The sequence below is a fragment of the Mesoplodon densirostris genome, chromosome X (assembly GCF_025265405.1).
Source record: "Mesoplodon densirostris isolate mMesDen1 chromosome X, mMesDen1 primary haplotype, whole genome shotgun sequence".
Classification (NCBI taxonomy): domain Eukaryota; kingdom Metazoa; phylum Chordata; class Mammalia; order Artiodactyla; family Ziphiidae; genus Mesoplodon; species Mesoplodon densirostris.
Window position 1 is genome coordinate 91465469 of NC_082681.1, and position 16871 is coordinate 91482339.

The 16871-nt window shown below is 42.4% G+C and overlaps 1 protein-coding gene across 10 annotated transcripts in view; it reads left to right on the top strand.

Annotated features, from left to right (window-relative positions):
* HUWE1 (HECT, UBA and WWE domain containing E3 ubiquitin protein ligase 1) overlaps positions 1 to 16871 on the top strand; it is a 144910-nt gene that overhangs the window by 105478 nt on the left and 22561 nt on the right. For 5 of the 10 annotated variants that reach the window (XM_060087588.1, XM_060087594.1, XM_060087592.1 and 2 more), the window contains 13 exons: positions 216 to 383; positions 1421 to 1566; positions 1984 to 2050; positions 4346 to 4560; positions 7851 to 8062; positions 8526 to 8708; positions 11294 to 11466; positions 11817 to 11965; positions 12719 to 12794; positions 13637 to 13735; positions 14324 to 14457; positions 14645 to 14813; positions 16167 to 16395. In XM_060087588.1, the coding sequence (XP_059943571.1) occupies positions 216 to 383; positions 1421 to 1566; positions 1984 to 2050; positions 4346 to 4560; positions 7851 to 8062; positions 8526 to 8708; positions 11294 to 11466; positions 11817 to 11965; positions 12719 to 12794; positions 13637 to 13735; positions 14324 to 14457; positions 14645 to 14813; positions 16167 to 16395 (2020 nt within the window). The remainder of the gene's footprint in view (positions 1 to 215; positions 384 to 1420; positions 1567 to 1983; positions 2051 to 4345; positions 4561 to 7850; positions 8063 to 8525; positions 8709 to 11293; positions 11467 to 11816; positions 11966 to 12718; positions 12795 to 13636; positions 13736 to 14323; positions 14458 to 14644; positions 14814 to 16166; positions 16396 to 16871) is intronic. The other 5 variants (XM_060087596.1, XM_060087598.1, XM_060087591.1 and 2 more) reach the window with 4 other exon arrangements.

Here is a 16871-nt window from a genome sequence, read left to right on the forward strand (position 1 = left end):
GTGTCCCCAACTCCAAAGCCTGTACTCTTTTTTTTACTATTTGATATTGCTGTATGAAATCCTATGGAATTTAGGGAAGGTAAAAGCCAGATTTTCTAATAGACTACTTGAACATTGTTTGGAAGTGGCCCCCCCGCTTCTGAGTCTTTATCAGTAACCAGATGTAGGTACCCGTTCATTATTGACTGATTTTTCTCTGTCTCGCTTTGGCTTAGCTTCAGATGATGAATTTGAGAATCTTAGAATTAAAGGCCCTAATGCTGTACAGCTGGTGAAGACAACCCCTTTGAAGCCCTCACCTCTGCCTGTCATTCCTGATACTATCAAGGAAGTGATCTATGACATGTTAAATGCCCTGGCTGCATACCATGCTCCAGAGGAAGGTATGTAACTAGCCCACCTGAGGAGGCTGGGCACTTTGTTTAGGTCACTTCAACTAACTCATGGCTTAGTGAGTACTCAACTATTTGCCCACTCTCTGGGAATCAAGATGAATAAGACACATAGCCCACTTCTCTGAAGAAGTTAATAGTCATACAGTGTGAATGATAAGGATAAGGAGATTGCCAGAATCTTTTGTATGAGAGTACATCCCATACAGAGGGAAGAATGAACAAAGATTAAAAAGGAGATAGTAAGCAGGTTGAGCAGGTTGAAAATAAAATACCAAGAAGTCTCCAGTGTTTTCACTCTCAGAAACAAAACATAGTTGTTGCCCAAAGATCTGGGAACAATATTAGAAGGCGTGGCTAGGCTTCCTGACCTCTGAGACCACCATCCCTATCTTTTGTCCTTAGTTAAGGTGCTGCTTTTAAGTATTGGGAAAGTCATGAATGAATTGCTTGGAAGTCAAGTTCCATTCCAGTCAGATCCTTCTGGATTTTATTCAGGACATACTTATTTGATAGGTCCCACAGAATTGCCAAAAGTTGATGAATAGTGCATTTAACAAGTCAAGAAAATCTGAGTCTTTACTTTAGTGCTTTTCATCCATACATCACTCTAATCCTTATAGAGCTCCTTGCTTTTCCCACAATCGCAAAACCTTTACCCCACCTCCTAAACCCTCCTCCCCCCCAAAATAATAATAATAATAATAATAATAATAATAATAATAATTTAGCTATATATAGCAACCATTTATTGACCTCTCACTGTACTAGGCAAAATGTCAGGTATGTTCATTTAAGCTTAGTAGTGACAACTAAGGACAGTGCGGAGAGTAAATTGCCTGTGGTCACAAAACTAGTGATAGAATGAGGCTTTCAACCATGCTCTCTACATTTCTCATTCTTAAATCAAAGCCTAGCAATATTAGTGTGTAAACAGTTGTAGCAACTTGGAGCAAAATTGACCAGCTACCAGATGGTCATTAACATTGCACAGTCTAAAGAGTTTTGTTTTGTTTTTATTTTTCTAGCAGACAAATCTGATCCTAAACCTGGGGGTATGACTCAAGAGGTTGGCCAGCTCCTGCAAGACATGGGTGATGATGTATACCAGCAGTACCGGTCACTTACCCGTCAGAGCAGTGACTTTGACACACAGTCAGGATTTTCCATTAATGTAAGTCAACTCCAACCTTCTGTCTGCCTTCTCGCTTCTCAGTACCTACTATGGGATATAGGGTTATGCCAGGGATATTTCAAAGGTATTAATTTTGATGTATCTATAAATTATCTGTTGCCTAAAAATGAAGATCGTGTTGTCCCTGGGATTTTCTTTTTTCTCCTTGGATTAGAAATGTTTCTTTAATTCATTTTTCATTCTCATCTTCCCCTGTTCCCTTTCCCCTCAATCTCCCAGTCGCTGTTTATAATGATGGCTTCCCATGGATTATAGTATACAGAAGGAAAAGGTGGTTAAAAGATAGACAAAGAGAGTCTATAACATTTACGGCCAGTACCCTGAAAAGGAGTCCTGCCGTTTGGGTACAACTGTCTTTGAAATTAATAATGGCTCAGGAGTTTTCTTCCTCCATAGAGTCAGGTCTTTGCTGCAGATGGTGCCTCCACTGAGACTTCCACATCTGGGACAGCCCAAGGAGAAGGTAATGGTTTGCTTTTCTCTTTTGTTCTTATTTCTTGAGAAGACAGCTTGAAGAAACGGAGTGTCTTGGGCAGGCAATAGGGGAATACAGGCATAACTGTCACATTTACTTGTAAGTGAACGTTCTCAGTGGTGAGCTCAGCGTTCTGTAAACAAAAGGTCCATCCCAGTTATCTGAGACCAGTTTAGTCTTTATATTCTTCAGGAATTCAGGAATACATGCAGATCTCCTTAGAGCTAGCAGCTCAGGACTGTAGGCCCCATTGCTACCAGCTCCAGAAATTACAATGCTTTCTTTAGGGTCTGTAGAAGACTGCCATTTGATTGCCCCAGTGAGAGCTGGTGCTATAGGCACAACAGTGATGTTAAAGAGTGTCCATTAATGACCAGAGCCAAGTAAATCAAAGACCCTGGGCCCAAATGCCAGCTTTCTATATCAGCATTTCACGCGTGCCTACGTTTTCTTATTGGGATCTATTCCATTTCATAGTATATGGCATCCTGGCCCTGCACCCACCCCTCATTATATGCTAAAATTAATGGAACTGGCCATTAAAAAGAGTGAAATTTTGCCATTTACAGCAACATGGATGGACTTGGAGGGCATTATGCTAAGTGAAATAAGTCAGACAGAGAAAGACAAATACTGTATGGTATCACTTATACATGGAGTCTAAAAAAATAAACTAGTAGGACTTTGCTGGTGGCACCGTGGTTAAGAATCCTCCTGCCAGTGCGCGGGACATGGGTTTGATCCCTGGTCCAGGAAGATCCCACATGTCGCAGAGCAACTAAGCCCGTGTACCACAACTACTGAGCTTGCACTCTAGAGCCCGCGAGCCACAACTACTGAGCCTGCGTGCCGCAACTACTGAGCCTGCGTGCCTAGAGCCCATGCTCCACAACAAGAGAAGCCACCGCAATGAAGAAGCCTATGCACCACAACAAAGAGTAGACCCCACTCGGCGCAACTAGAGAAAACCCGCGTGCAGCAGTGAAGACCCAAAGCAGCCAAAAGATAAATTTTTAAATATATGTGTATATTTTTTAAAAACTAGCAAATATAACAAAAGAGGCAGACTCACAGATACAGAGAACAAACCAGTGGTTACCAGTGGGGAGAAGGAAGGGGGGAGGGACGGTATAGGGGTAGGGGATTAAGTACAAACTATAGTTATAAAATAAGCTACACAACGGAATTAGTTATAAAATAAGCTACACAACGGAATATATTGTACAACACGGGGAATATAGAATAAATAAAGTTAATGGAACTGTAACTTAACTAACCCAGTAGTGGTTGCTGTGGTAACATCCTTTAGTTCTACTCTTTAAACCTCTCCGTATATTTCTTTTGGTAGCTTCCATGCTGGCTTATAGAACTTTGGTGCCAGTGACACTATTCTGGCTACAAGATTTATATGGTAGATTCTTACTTTCTAGCAGTTTCAACAGAGCCCATTGGCTACTTGCCAAGAATTAGAGAAATGTCATGTGGAAGCAATTCTAATGAGACCTTCAAGAGCTCCTTCTCCTTGACAGGGAGGATCTTTGAAATCTAAGTTGAGATGTTATACTTAATGCCAGTTTAGTCCCTGGAGGATAAGCTTAAAAGGCTAATAATTAGTAAAATATTGGTTAACTCATTTTGGTGGACTTACTGCTCATATGTAGTATATAGTATGGGTGATGGTAGTATCATTCAAGGGAAGCATCATTGCCCACTATGTGGCAGACTATAGTAGACACCAAAATGAATCAGATTCATTCCCTGCACTTAAAGAATTTTGTCTAGTGAGGGTGACATGCAGTGCTTTTAGTACAAGATAACTGCTGGAATGGAGGCGTGCTGGGATAAGTTATAGAGTGGGCACATGATAATGATAGCATCTCAGTGTGCCTGGATGAAGCAGGAAAGCATTTATAGAGGAGATCATCTTTTGAGCTTAGCTAGATTAAGTAAATGTGTGCCACACAGACGTGGGAAGAAGAGGTAAAAGAGTATACAAGGCATGTTTGGAGAACTACTATTAGTACAGTATTTCTGGAACATAAAATGTATAAGAGGAGGGAAATGGCAGAAGATGTGTGAACAGTTGGGTAAAGCCTCTCTGTTGTAACTATATCCGTAGAGCACATCTGAGACCTGTGTCATATTAGCTATCTGTCTTTCCACTGCAGTAGGAGGAGGGCATTCAATTTGTACTAGTGGCCTGAAGTATCCTTTCCACCTAAGACTTGATCTTGCCAATATTCCAGTGTGGAATTGAACCAGTGTTTGGCTCTTTCTCAACAGCTTCAACTCCAGAGGAGTCTCGGGATGGGAAGAAAGATAAAGAAGGGGACCGGGCGTCTGAGGAAGGCAAGCAGAAAGGCAAGGGCAGCAAACCATTAATGCCCACCTCCACTATTCTTCGGCTTCTGGCAGAGTTGGTGAGATCCTATGTTGGTATTGCTACCCTGATTGCCAACTACAGCTATACTGTGGGCCAGTCTGAGCTGATCAAAGAGGTAAGATTTCTAATTTCTGCTTAATATTTTATACTGTTATAATTTGGATACCTGCTATGTGTTGGATGTTTTGCTAGGAGCCCGTGCATGCTAACCCAGTGATGAGAGAGGCAGAGGCCTCTTAAGACACATTAAAGAGCTAGGCCTTTTTTTTCATGATGTGGAGCCATTAGGCTCATTTGCAGGGAGTGAGTTGATATAGTTTGTTAATTTGTTTTGTAGAAAATCACTTGGTCTGCCTTATTAGAGACTGCAAAAGGCAAGGTTGGAGTCAGAGAGACCAGTCAGGACGCTGATATAGTAGTCTAGGTAATACAGGACCTTGATGAAGTTGGAGGGGGAAATGAATGAGTTGAAGAGATGTTTTAACAGTAGAAATGGACGAGATTGGATTTGGAGGATAAAGGTGAAATCAAGGACTCAAGAGATGTTTCTTGTTTTGTGTTTTTTTAATTCCTTTTGTTAGAAGAGGAAATGGTTTGAAGAGAAAGTGTAGAATTTGAGAGGTATCTGTGGATCACCTAGGTAAAGGTATCTAGGAGACAGGAGAATAAATGAAGTACACAGTATTGGAGTTTATCTTCCAGATGTACTCACACCTGTGCAAAGACACCTGATGTGGTAACAGTACTGGTAATAAATAGAATATAAGAAAAGCCTAAATGTTCATCAATAGAGCATGGGAAAGAATGAAGTCATATTTTATATGTCCTGATACAGAATTATCTTCAGGTTGGATTTTTCAAGTGAAAGGACACTTTTAAGAAACCTTGTCATGTTCCCCTATATGTAAAAGGGGTACCCAAGGAGGTTTTTTTCATAAAGGAGACCTTGTTTTGGAGGTCACATAGCTATTTTACGGTTAGTAAGCAGTAAAGGGTGTGAGAATGGAACAGGGGCAATAATGTTGCAAAGAATCTATGACAGCAGCTGCCATTTTTAAGCTATTTTTATCTTAATCCAAGCTTTTAAAATGCATACAAAAATACACAACTCCTAAATGATTCACCAGTTAATTTTTCTTGGATGACTCCCACTAAATTCAACATTAGAAACTCCACAAAAGCTAATCCCACTCACACCTTTGCACATCTCCCCTTCCCCTTTGAACTTCCATAAGGTCACCATTATCTTGCGTTCGTGAATTGGGTTTGCGCTTTATGTAAGTGGAATCTTACAGTATGTCCTGTGTCTGGCTTCTTTTGCTTAACGTGTTTGCAACTACATCTTTGTGTGTAGTTTTAGTTTATTTTCATTGCTGTATAGAATTCCGTTGTGTGAATGTAGCACAGTCTTATCCATTCTAGTGCTTATTGACAGTTGGCTAGTTTTCCTTTTGGAAGTATTAAAAGTAGTGCTGCTACAGTCGCTCTTATACATGTCTTGGTGAACATACATAAGTTCGTGTGTGTGTGTGTGTGTGTATTTATACACACACACACACACACGTTCATACATAAGTTCATATATTTCTGTTGGGTGCTGTGTGGCTGTGTGCCTAGGAGTGGAATTGCTGGTCTGTTCAGCTTTAGCAACTGATAACAAGTTTTCCAGAGCAGTTGTGTCAATTTATATTGACACAGCACAGCATATGGAAGTTTGGATTATTTCACCTCCTTGCCAATATTTGGTATTCCTGTTTTTCATTTTAACCATTCTAGTAGGTTCATACTGGTATTGCATTGTGGTTAAAATTTCCCTGTCTTTGTTGGCCATTTGTATATTCTCTTTTGTGAAGTGTCCAAGTCTTTTATTCTTATTTTCTACTGAGTTCTTTACATATTCTGGATATAAGCCCTTTATGGAATGTGTGTATTAAGTATATATTAGGCATTTATTTCAAAGCTTATACTCATTTATGCCAGTTGTAGTTATAATAGCATACTTGTGGAATAAGATGCTTAATTGCAAATTTATTAAGTATCTGCTTTAATATGTGTCAAGTGACCCACTTACTGGTACTGGGTACTCATAGGTGCTTTACAGATACTATTGATAATCCTCACCTCAGCACTGCAAGGTTGTTGGTATTGCTCCCCTTAACAGAGAGAAGAGAAGGCTCAGAGAGGTCAGTAACTTGCCCAAGGCCACACTTCAGAGTAGCAAGACTAGGATTAGAGCCCAGGTCTCTGGTTTCAAATCCAGATTCCTTCCACTCAGTCACGGTTGCACGAATCCACTCAGTCGCCCAAATTGCAAGGCTTTTTTTTTTTTCAGTTTTTACTGGTAATGTTACACTTTTTTTCAGAAAACTGTTTTAACTTTGTATTTTATTCACTACTGGGAAATTTTTATTTCTAATAGTTAACAGGGTCACCTTATCTAATTTCCCAGAGCCTAAACTTCTTCAATGCATTTTTTTAAAATATTTATTTATTTATTTATTTGGCTGTGCCGGGTCTTTGTTGCGGCACACGGGCTCTTTTAGTTGCAGCATGTGGGCTCTTGGTTGCAGCATGCAGGATCTAGTTCCCTGACCAGGGCTCGAACCCAGGCCCCCTGCATTGGGAGCGTGGAGTCTTAACCACTTGACCACCAGGGAGGTCCCTTCAATGCATTTTTTAAATTGAGGTAAAATGCACATAAAACTAAGTATCTTAAAGTATACAGTTGAGTGACATTTTACATTCAGTGTCGTGCAACCATCATCTCTATCTAGTTCCAAAATCGCCACTGCATTTTGATCCAAAATCTACTTGAATGACAACAGAACTAAGTTTCTTTCTAAGATAAAGAATTATCAGGGCAGAAATTATTTTTAGAGGGGGAGGGAAAGTCTGACTTAATTTCCTTCCCTGTTATTGGGCCTTTTTTGCTATTTTAAGTAACCCTGCATTAACTATTTCTGCATATCCATATCTGTGACTGTGCTGTGTGTTTCTCATTCAACCCCTGCCAGTTTTTGGCCCAGAGTCCTGGGCACATTGTAGGTTTCAGTAAATACTACAATTTAATTAGAAACTGGAGTAATTGTAGTACTGAATTAGGGATCAAGGTTTGAATCATCGCCATTGACTTAAGTTCTTTGGCAAGCCACATTTCTTTAGGCCTCAGATTAATGAAGATGTGTAAACTTGGAAAATGAATGGAATTTGGAAGCATAAACTCGAGATTTGTTACTCACTTGGCTTGCACCTTTAAGTCTTGGTTTTTTCGTCTATAAAGTGGGCCTGATAATCATTGACTGGATGACTCCAAGGATCAGTTCTGTGTGCGTGTACCTTGTTGATGTGCAAACAGTATGGCATAATTGTGCTTGTCAGTAAATGTCATGATTAATGACTTTTCAGGACTGCAGCGTGCTAGCTTTTGTCCTGGACCACCTCCTCCCACATACCCAGAATGCAGAAGACAAGGACACACCTGCCCTGGCCCGCCTATTCCTCGCAAGCCTGGCTGCCGCAGGGAGTGGCACAGATGCCCAGGTGGCCCTTGTGAATGAAGTAAAAGCAGCCCTGGGAAGGGCACTGGCTATGGCTGAGAGTACAGAGAAACATGCCAGGTAAAATCAATGCCTGACTTAGTGCTAATAACCAGTAGCATCCCCTAACTTCATTCTTGTCCCATGGATTCCTTGCATTTGAACAAGAGTTCTGGTCATACTGGCACTGTACATTCTCTGGTTCTCTCAGATAGTTCTAGTGCTACAAAATACCCAAAGCACTAATGACACTTGGAGGAGGTGGGTAAACAGCTCAGAGAAAACAAAGGGATGTTTTCATTATATTTCTAGGGTCTTCAAGTAAGAAGTTGAGGGGGTTATTCAACTTTACTTTTTCAAATTATGTTTAAAGAAAATGAAGAATGCCTCCACCCAGGGAGTGAGTTCTTTCTTACCTGTTTAGATGTTACTTCCAGAAGGAAACACAAAAGAAACCAGGAGGGTTATCTGAGGCAAGTTAGTGAAGACGTGGCCTAAGAATGGGCTGTATTCACATGATAGAGATGTCAAACTTCTCTCCTAGGCTTCAGGCAGTGATGTGTATCATCAGTACTATCATGGAGTCCTGCCCCTCCACCTCCAGTTTCTACAGCAGTGCAACAGCCAAGACCCAACACAATGGCATGAACAACATCATTCGACTCTTCCTGAAGAAGGGACTGGTTAATGACCTGGCCAGAGTTCCTCACAGCCTGGACCTGTCCAGGTAAAATTATTCCTGACCTCCAGCACCAGGCTTTTGCCCTCTCCTTAATCGTGCTTCGTACTTGTCCATTTGCCTAGTATTTCATGTATCCTTGCCAGATAAGTGATTAGCAGCCAGTGTGATAGGAAGAGTTTGGATGTAGGCGGGAACCTGAGTTCTTAGTATTGTTGCTTTTAAGCAAGGCACTTTCCTTTCTTTGGGCCTTAATTCTCTCATTTGCCGCAAACCCATGAGTTGGTCTGTATCAGTAGTTTTTTTCCCAAGCTTCCCCCCTCTTAATTATTGTAAGAAGATTATTATGGACCTTGTATTACATCTGGTTATGTCCTCTGAGTCTCTGTTATTCTAATACGGGTCCTTAATTTTTTTTAATCTTCATTTTATTGCTGTTGTTCATGAACGAATTTATTGAAGTGATCAGACCTGCAGAATGTTTTCCTAGATTTGGTCCACTTGGTTCCACACAGTGTAGTTTAACTTGTTGCTTTTACTCCCTGTTTGCTGTAAGCTTAGAGGTAGAGGCCTAATGGAGCAATTTAAATATTATTTGGCTAGGATATATCATAGATGATGATGTACATTTCATATTATATCATGGGGAGGTGCATCTCTTTGAACTACCATTAATCATGATAAGATTGACCACTAGGGTAGAGTGATAATCATCATTGTACTGTTATATTTTCCTCCTTCTTACTAGAAAATAACAGTGTTATTACTTCAGCACTGTACAAATGTCTAGTTCCCTATCAACCATATACCTAATTAATGGTCTTAACACCAGTTGATAATCCTTGCCTGCGTCTTTTAATTTCTTAGAGGGTTACCAATGACAACTTTGTAATTTCTGTCATTCCTTCTACATTATTAGCTGCTATATTTCTGTGATTATAGCTCCAGTTCAGGAGGGAAAGTTGGTTACTCTGTAATACAGTTCCTACTAAAAAGCCAGGATAAAAACTTAATTTTTTCCCTTCAGTCACCAATTTTCAGAGTAAAGTCAAAAATGGGTTAAACTCCACCTCAAATACGAGCTCTGGCTTTCTATTTTCTGTGTAGTATTATGGACTCATGAATTTTCCTTGATTTTTAAAATCTGATTGAATTACTTGGATCACTACAGTTATCCTTCTTTTCGTGCTCATCCTTCATGTTCTTTTTCATTACACCTTTGGGCTTGTGGGACCTCTTCAAACTGACTTCTTTGTTCTTTTGATAACAACCTCATCAGTTTTTTTCTTAATGTTTAAAAAATTTTGAGCTCACAGTATAATGAGCACTGTATGTCTCACCTAGATTAACCAGTGGTTAGCATTCTGTCCTATTTGCTTTAGTTCCCCCGCTCCTCTTTTCGTGAGGTAAATCATTTGAAATTTGTTATAAATGTGATGCTTAACCTCTGAATACTTCAGCATATGTCTCCTAAGAACAAACATTCCATTACATAGCTAAAATACCGTCATCACCTCTAAGAAGCTTACCATTAATATAATAATACTCACTATGTACTTCATATTCATCTATCTCCAATTATTCTAAGAATGTCTTTATATCTTGGGGGAGAGTGTGTTGATCCAGGATCCAGAGAGCATCATTCATTGCATTTGATTGCCACGTGTCTCTTATTTTTTTGACATTTGACTGTTTTGAAGAGTCCAGAAGGTCGAATGTCTTATAGAACATCCCATAGTCTGGATTTGTCTAATTGCTTCCTTATGGTTAGGTTCAGGGTAAACTTTTTTGGCAAGAATACTACATAGGTGATGTTTGCCTTTCTCAGTGCATCACATCAGGAGACGCATAATGCCAGTTTGTCCCATTATTGGGTGATGCTAAGTTTGATCACATAGTTAATGGTAGAGTTCCACTTTGTATTAATGAATTATCCGTGAGGTGATGCTTTGAGTTCACGTGAAGATCACGTGAATATCCTATGCCCTGAAGACTTTTTTTTTTTCCTGCAGTACACAGGCCTCTCACTGTTGTGGCCTCTCCCGCTGCGGAGCCCAGGCTCTGGATGCACAGGCTCAGCGGCATGGCCCATGGGCCCAGCCGCTCCGCGGCATGTGGGATCCTCCCGGACCGGGGCACAAACCGTGTCCCCTGCATCGGCAGGCGGACTCCCAACCACTGCACCACCAGGGAAGCCCTGCCCTGAAGATTTTTAACTCAGTAGTTTTAGCATTCACTAGTGGTCTTTACCTAGATCACTTAACATTGCTGGTTGCAGTGATAGTTTTCTGATTCTCTCATTCCTGTTTATTAGCCGGCGTTCTTATATAATAATGAAGACCTCTTTCTGCCTGCATTTGTATCCCTGTGGCTGCAGATTATATTTAATGTGTTACAGTCTATTACCATTATCATTCTTTTTGATGCTAAGATTTGGCCTGTGGTAATGACCCCATTCTTTAGTTTTAAAGCCTTCTTGCTTTTGAAGGCCTTCTGGCACGACAAGATGTCTCAGGCTCACCTTGTACCTTCCATGTCCCATTCTGGGGATCAGTTGTTACTTTGATGAGCCTTGGTTCCTTTTAGTATGGATTTCTGTGCTCAGTTCATCTCTGTATCTTCCTTTATCTCAGTCCCAACATGGCCAACACAGTCAATGCTGCTCTGAAGCCTTTGGAAACACTTTCCCGGATTGTGAACCAGCCCAGTAGCCTTTTTGGCAGCAAGAGTGCTTCTAGCAAGAGCAAGTCTGAGCAGGATGCCCAAGGAGCTGCTCAGGACTCTAATAGCAACCAACAGGACCCAGGTAGGGAATCAGCCAATGGACTGGAGAGCTGGCCGGGTGGGTGTAGTTATTTTATGGGCATGGCATCACAACTGTTCTAGCTTGGTATTGTTTCCCTGGGAACTTGCTGGCCTTCCACAGATCTGTCATAGTGGCGTGGGAATCTGCCCCACAAAGAATTCCTTAAAATTGCAGCCTTATTTGGCTATCCTCACACGTAGCCTTGTCTTTTCCTTTGTCACCCATTCATTTATTCTCTGAGAACTTGTAAATTTGCCCAGGGAAGGGACCTTACTGTCTTAACGCTTGTCTCATGGTGCCCTGCACATAGGCACCCTTTGATTATTTTGCTGGTTGGTTGATTGTTTCAGGCGAGCCTGGGGAAGCAGAAGTGCAGGAGGAGGATCATGATGTCACTCAGACAGAGGTGGCAGATGGGGATATCATGGATGGGGAGGCTGAAACCGACTCAGTGGTGATTGCTGGGCAGCCTGAGGTGCTCAGTTCACAAGAGATGCAGGTAGGGAGGCAGATCACCCAGCATATCCCTGTTGTGGTGCTGAACCAAACCCCCAAGTGTTGTGGGTGGGTGAGTACTTTAGATCCTTGCCTAAATTCATTTGTCTATTTTGCAGAGGAGCACAGATGATAATGCTTAGTAGATGCTCAGTAAATGTGTTTGAATTGTATTAAATGAGGGGTGGGTGCAGAGCCAGGATGCCATATACTATCTCTAAAATGGAGTAGATCCCAACAAGAAAACATAGGCGTGGGTGAAATGCTGATATAGAAAGCTGGCCTGAGCCCTTTGGGCCCAGGGTCTTTGATTTACTTGGCTCTGGTCATTAATGGATGCTCCTTAACATCACTGTTGTGCCTATAGCACCAGCTCTCACTGGGGCATTCAAATGGCAGTCTTCTACAGACCCTAAAGAAAGCATTGTAATTTCTGGAGCTGGTAGCAATGGGGCCTACAGTCCTGAGCTGCTAGCTCTAAGGAGATCTGCATGTATTCCTGAATTCCTGAAGAGTATAAAGACTTAATCTAGTCTCAGATACCTGGGATGGACCCATTTGAAGGACAGTCTGAGTGTGGATTGGCAGCACGTGGTAGTTGCTGTGCTCTTAGCACCAAGTGTGTGGTGTTTATGTAACATCCTCTGTCACATATTATCCTAGAAATATATGCTCCCTTGCTGGCTTTTTTTAGGGTTGAGCACCAGCACAATGATAGACTTGTGTGCATCCATATATATGTTCTATTTCTCTCCAGGTTGAGAATGAGCTGGAGGACCTGATAGATGAGTTGCTTGAGAGGGATGGCGGATCTGGGAACAGTACAATTATAGGTGAGAGCCCCAGAACTGAGTATAGCCTCTTCCTTTGCCTCAGTCTCTCTCGGGAGGACCCTTTTTCTCATCATCTGCTTGCTCAGCTCTGCCTGAGGGCTCATAGCCAGCCTAGATTGCTGCTTGTCTTGATGTTGACAGTCTTACAGATGAGAAATTCACAAGCCATCTACAGACCTGTGGCTGGTCTGAAGTGTTGCCTGTGTGGGGGAGGTGGAGGGGGTGGCCATCAGTATAGATAATACATCAGGCACATCAAGGGTGTTTATTCATGGAGGCCTAGAGGAGGCTGTAGGGTGAGAAAGTGCTTTCCTTTCAGTTCTTCAGTGAATCCAGGAGCTTTCTGCCTCTAAGTCTCAGTAGTGTAAAAAGAGTGATCATTCCCTAAGGATCTTTTACAACTTTTACAGCTGAGTTGTAAAAAAGTTGCTTTTTACAACTCAGGAAAAACAGCAAAGGTACTCTACTGTCACCTGGCTCCAAGGGTATATGTTACTTGTTTTTATTTTATTGATGAAGAAAATCAAAGGATAAACAGAAGTAGACATGTATTCTTAAACTTGACAAGGCTTTTTCACACCCATTATCCTCTGTGGTTTCACAGTTAGTGGGATTGGCAGGGCAGATGTGATCATCCCATTTTACATATGAGGAAACTGAGACTCAGACAGGTAAAGTGACTGGCCAAGCTCACCTAGCTAGTCAACAGCAGAGAACCCAGGTCTTCCTCATCCAAAAAAAAAGTGGATATCTGCTGGGTGTACATAGCTACTTTAGGCCCACCCAATCTGGAAAGGGAAGTCCTCTGTTGTTCAGTGAAGGCTCTGCTCTGTAACCTTCAGTGAGCAGAAGTGGAGAGGATGAATCACAAGAGGACGTGCTGATGGATGAAGCTCCTTCCAACCTCAGCCAAGCTTCCACCTTGCAGGCCAACCGAGAAGGTGAGAGTGCCGAGGCCGGAAAGGCCTCCCTTCTTGCCCTGCACGTCTGACAGACACTATACTAGGGTTTTCCTGGAGGCAGCTGCCCACATGTGCAGAATAAGGAAGCATCTGTCTGCATGCGCTGACATACACCATCCACTTTATCCTCAGCCAGTTTTTCAAATAACATGTTAACTACTGCTTGCCCAAAAGTTTGTCACTTCTTACTTGGTTCGCTTTCTTCTCACCCACCTGCTATCATCGCTCCAGATTCCTTCTTACCAACAGGATGCAGTCAGTAGCAAAGTAGGGCTGGAAAGGCAAGGGGGCACCAACAGACTTGGCCAAGTCCTAGACCATGGCTCCTCAAGCACCACCCTATAGCCAGCCTCCACATTCAGCCGCATGGCTCAGCATATTGATGCATTGGTTGGCACTCTCAGGAAATCGGGGCTGGCTCACTAAGTCTGTACATCACCCCAGATCTGGTTCTTCCTCTCCTAGAGTCAAATACCCCATCGCCTTCCCACTCAATCTGCTGGCCTGCACAGTAGCCTGTTTTCTAGCTACTCAGTATAGTCCTCCAATGTGCTCCCTTTGTTTTAGATTCCATGAATATCCTGGACCCTGAGGATGAGGAGGAGCACACTCAGGAAGAGGACAGCAGTGGCAGTAACGAGGATGAGGATGATAGTCAGGATGAAGAGGAGGAGGAGGAGGAAGATGAGGAAGATGATCAGGTGAGGGGGGACTGTGTTTGGGTTGGTTCAGACATCCTCTTCCATGGGAACACACAACTGGAGAAAACCAACAGTCTGGGTTGCTAGCCTCAGCGCCTCCCTCCCTCATGTGCACATGTGGCCATGACACCAGACTTCAGAAAATCCTTACCTCCAGCAATTCTCCATCTCCTATTTTCCCCTTAAGGAGGATGATGAAGGTGAAGAGGGAGATGAAGACGATGACGACGATGGCTCTGAAATGGAATTGGATGAGGATTACCCTGATATGAACGCTTCTCCCTTGGTCCGATTTGAGCGCTTTGACCGGGAGGATGATCTCATCATTGAGTTTGACAACATGTTCTCCAGTGCTAGTAAGACACAGGGGCTCAGCTGGGTTTTATCTCTTGATTCTTACACCCTGAACTAGAGCAGCTATCAATCTGATACAGAAAGCACCTCTTTTCTTATGCCAACTTCCTGGGGCAAGGGCTATCTGAATCCATCTCTCTCAGTAAGTGTATACCTAGAAGGAGGAATTGTGAGAGGCTCCTTTTGTTCTCTCCACCTCAGTAAACAGGCAGCCAGCCATTTTAGAGCCTGGACAACTTACAACTTGATGATTTGCTTGAATTTAAAAAAAAAAGTGAGACCAAGGCTGACTGCATCAGGCACCCATGTGTACGCTACAGTGATAGGGCAATCACTAATCCTTATGTCTGTAACACTAGATCTTGAAAGTGGGTAGACACCTTTGAGCTTGGCATTGGGGAGTAGATTTGAACACATTCACTCTGTTCATCAAAAATGCATCTTTTCGGAGGAGAGAGTGAATCTCTTCTCTCTTCCCCCATCAACGTCAGAGTTCCCTTTTAGCATCCAGTTCTTAAAACCAAGCTGTCTTGAGAGGGCAGGTCTTTACTCCCAAATCACAAGCATGATATAGCAGAAAACACCGAACTGTTCTGGTCTGTTGTCTTGGCCAAGTAGTCTCTTACCTCTTTGAGCCTCAGTTTGTCGCCTTTGAGCCTCAGTTTGTCACCTGTAAATGAAAAATGTGAAAAGAAAAAAAAATGGGGTGGATTACATAATTTTCAAGATACTTTTCTATTCTGTGATTTTCTTTGCATTTTTGTGATTTCCATCAATCTTCCTTATTAAGTTGAGCCGCTGTCCATTCAGCAAATTGAACAAATATTTGAGGAGTGCCTACTGTGTCCTAGGTGCTAGGGATACGGCAATAAAAAAGAAAACAGTCCTTTTCCCTCATAGGAGCTTATGGTCTATTAGGAATTATGAGTCAGCAGGCATTACATTGTAGTATGGTAAGAAAGCACAGAGTAAAGGGTTTTTAGGCCCATTTGTAGAATCAGAAAAAGTGATATCTAGGCCAAGAACAAAAGTACAGGTGAAGAAGGGAGAGAGGAGTCGTCAAGGTGGAGAGAACAGCATGTTTCTGAGGGGCCTACAAGCATCACTGTGGCTTAGTATAGAGAATGGATTGGGAGAAGGTACTATTTAGGAGGCTGTTGCAGTATCTAGGTGAGAGATGGTGGCCTAAGCCATGGTAGTGTCAGTGATCGTAGATGAGGCATGGGAATGAGGGAGAAAGGACAAAGCTCAGGTTTCCGTGTGAGGAAGTAAGGCCCAGGAGACTTGGTTCTGCTTGAACAACCATAGAAGAAATTTCTTTTTGGCACTGACCCCTTTGCATACTGTACTTGCAGCAGACATCCCCCCATCCCCAGGAAATATCCCTACCACCCACCCACTGATGGTACGCCATGCAGACCACAGTTCCCTGACACTGGGCAGTGGCTCTTCTACAACGCGTCTCACCCAGGGCATTGGGCGCAGTCAGAGGACCCTGAGGCAGCTGACGGCCAACACAGGTCACACCATTCACGTTCACTACCCTGGGAATCGTCAGCCCAATCCTCCTCTTATACTCCAGAGGTGAGTTACAAGGAAGATTGTTGGCTCAATGAGCTTCAGCATTGTCTTGACCTGAGGGGATAATGCTGTTGTCACACACACAGATAATGTATTTGTCCTGTTTCTTTGTGGATTATATGTGCAGCCTTTGGGAGAATACCAAATTGTATAACATGTTTTTCTGCGTAAGTGTCCTGTACATACAGTCAGCAGTCACTAAGCATCTCATATGCCAAACACTTAGCACTTAAGATATGGTCAGGACAGGATCCCTGCCCTTTGGCTTAGAGTTTCTCCCACTAGGGAGAAACAGTTTTAGAAGTGAAAGGAAGGAATATAGGTATCATAATGGTCAATGTACAGACGGTAGTGGGTGTACAAGAGAGGTATTATGCCCTAACACAGTGCCTGATACTATCAGTGACACTCACTCTGTTCCAGGAACTATGGAGTAATACGCAACCTTAGCCCAAAACAAGTTTGCAAACTGATGGAGT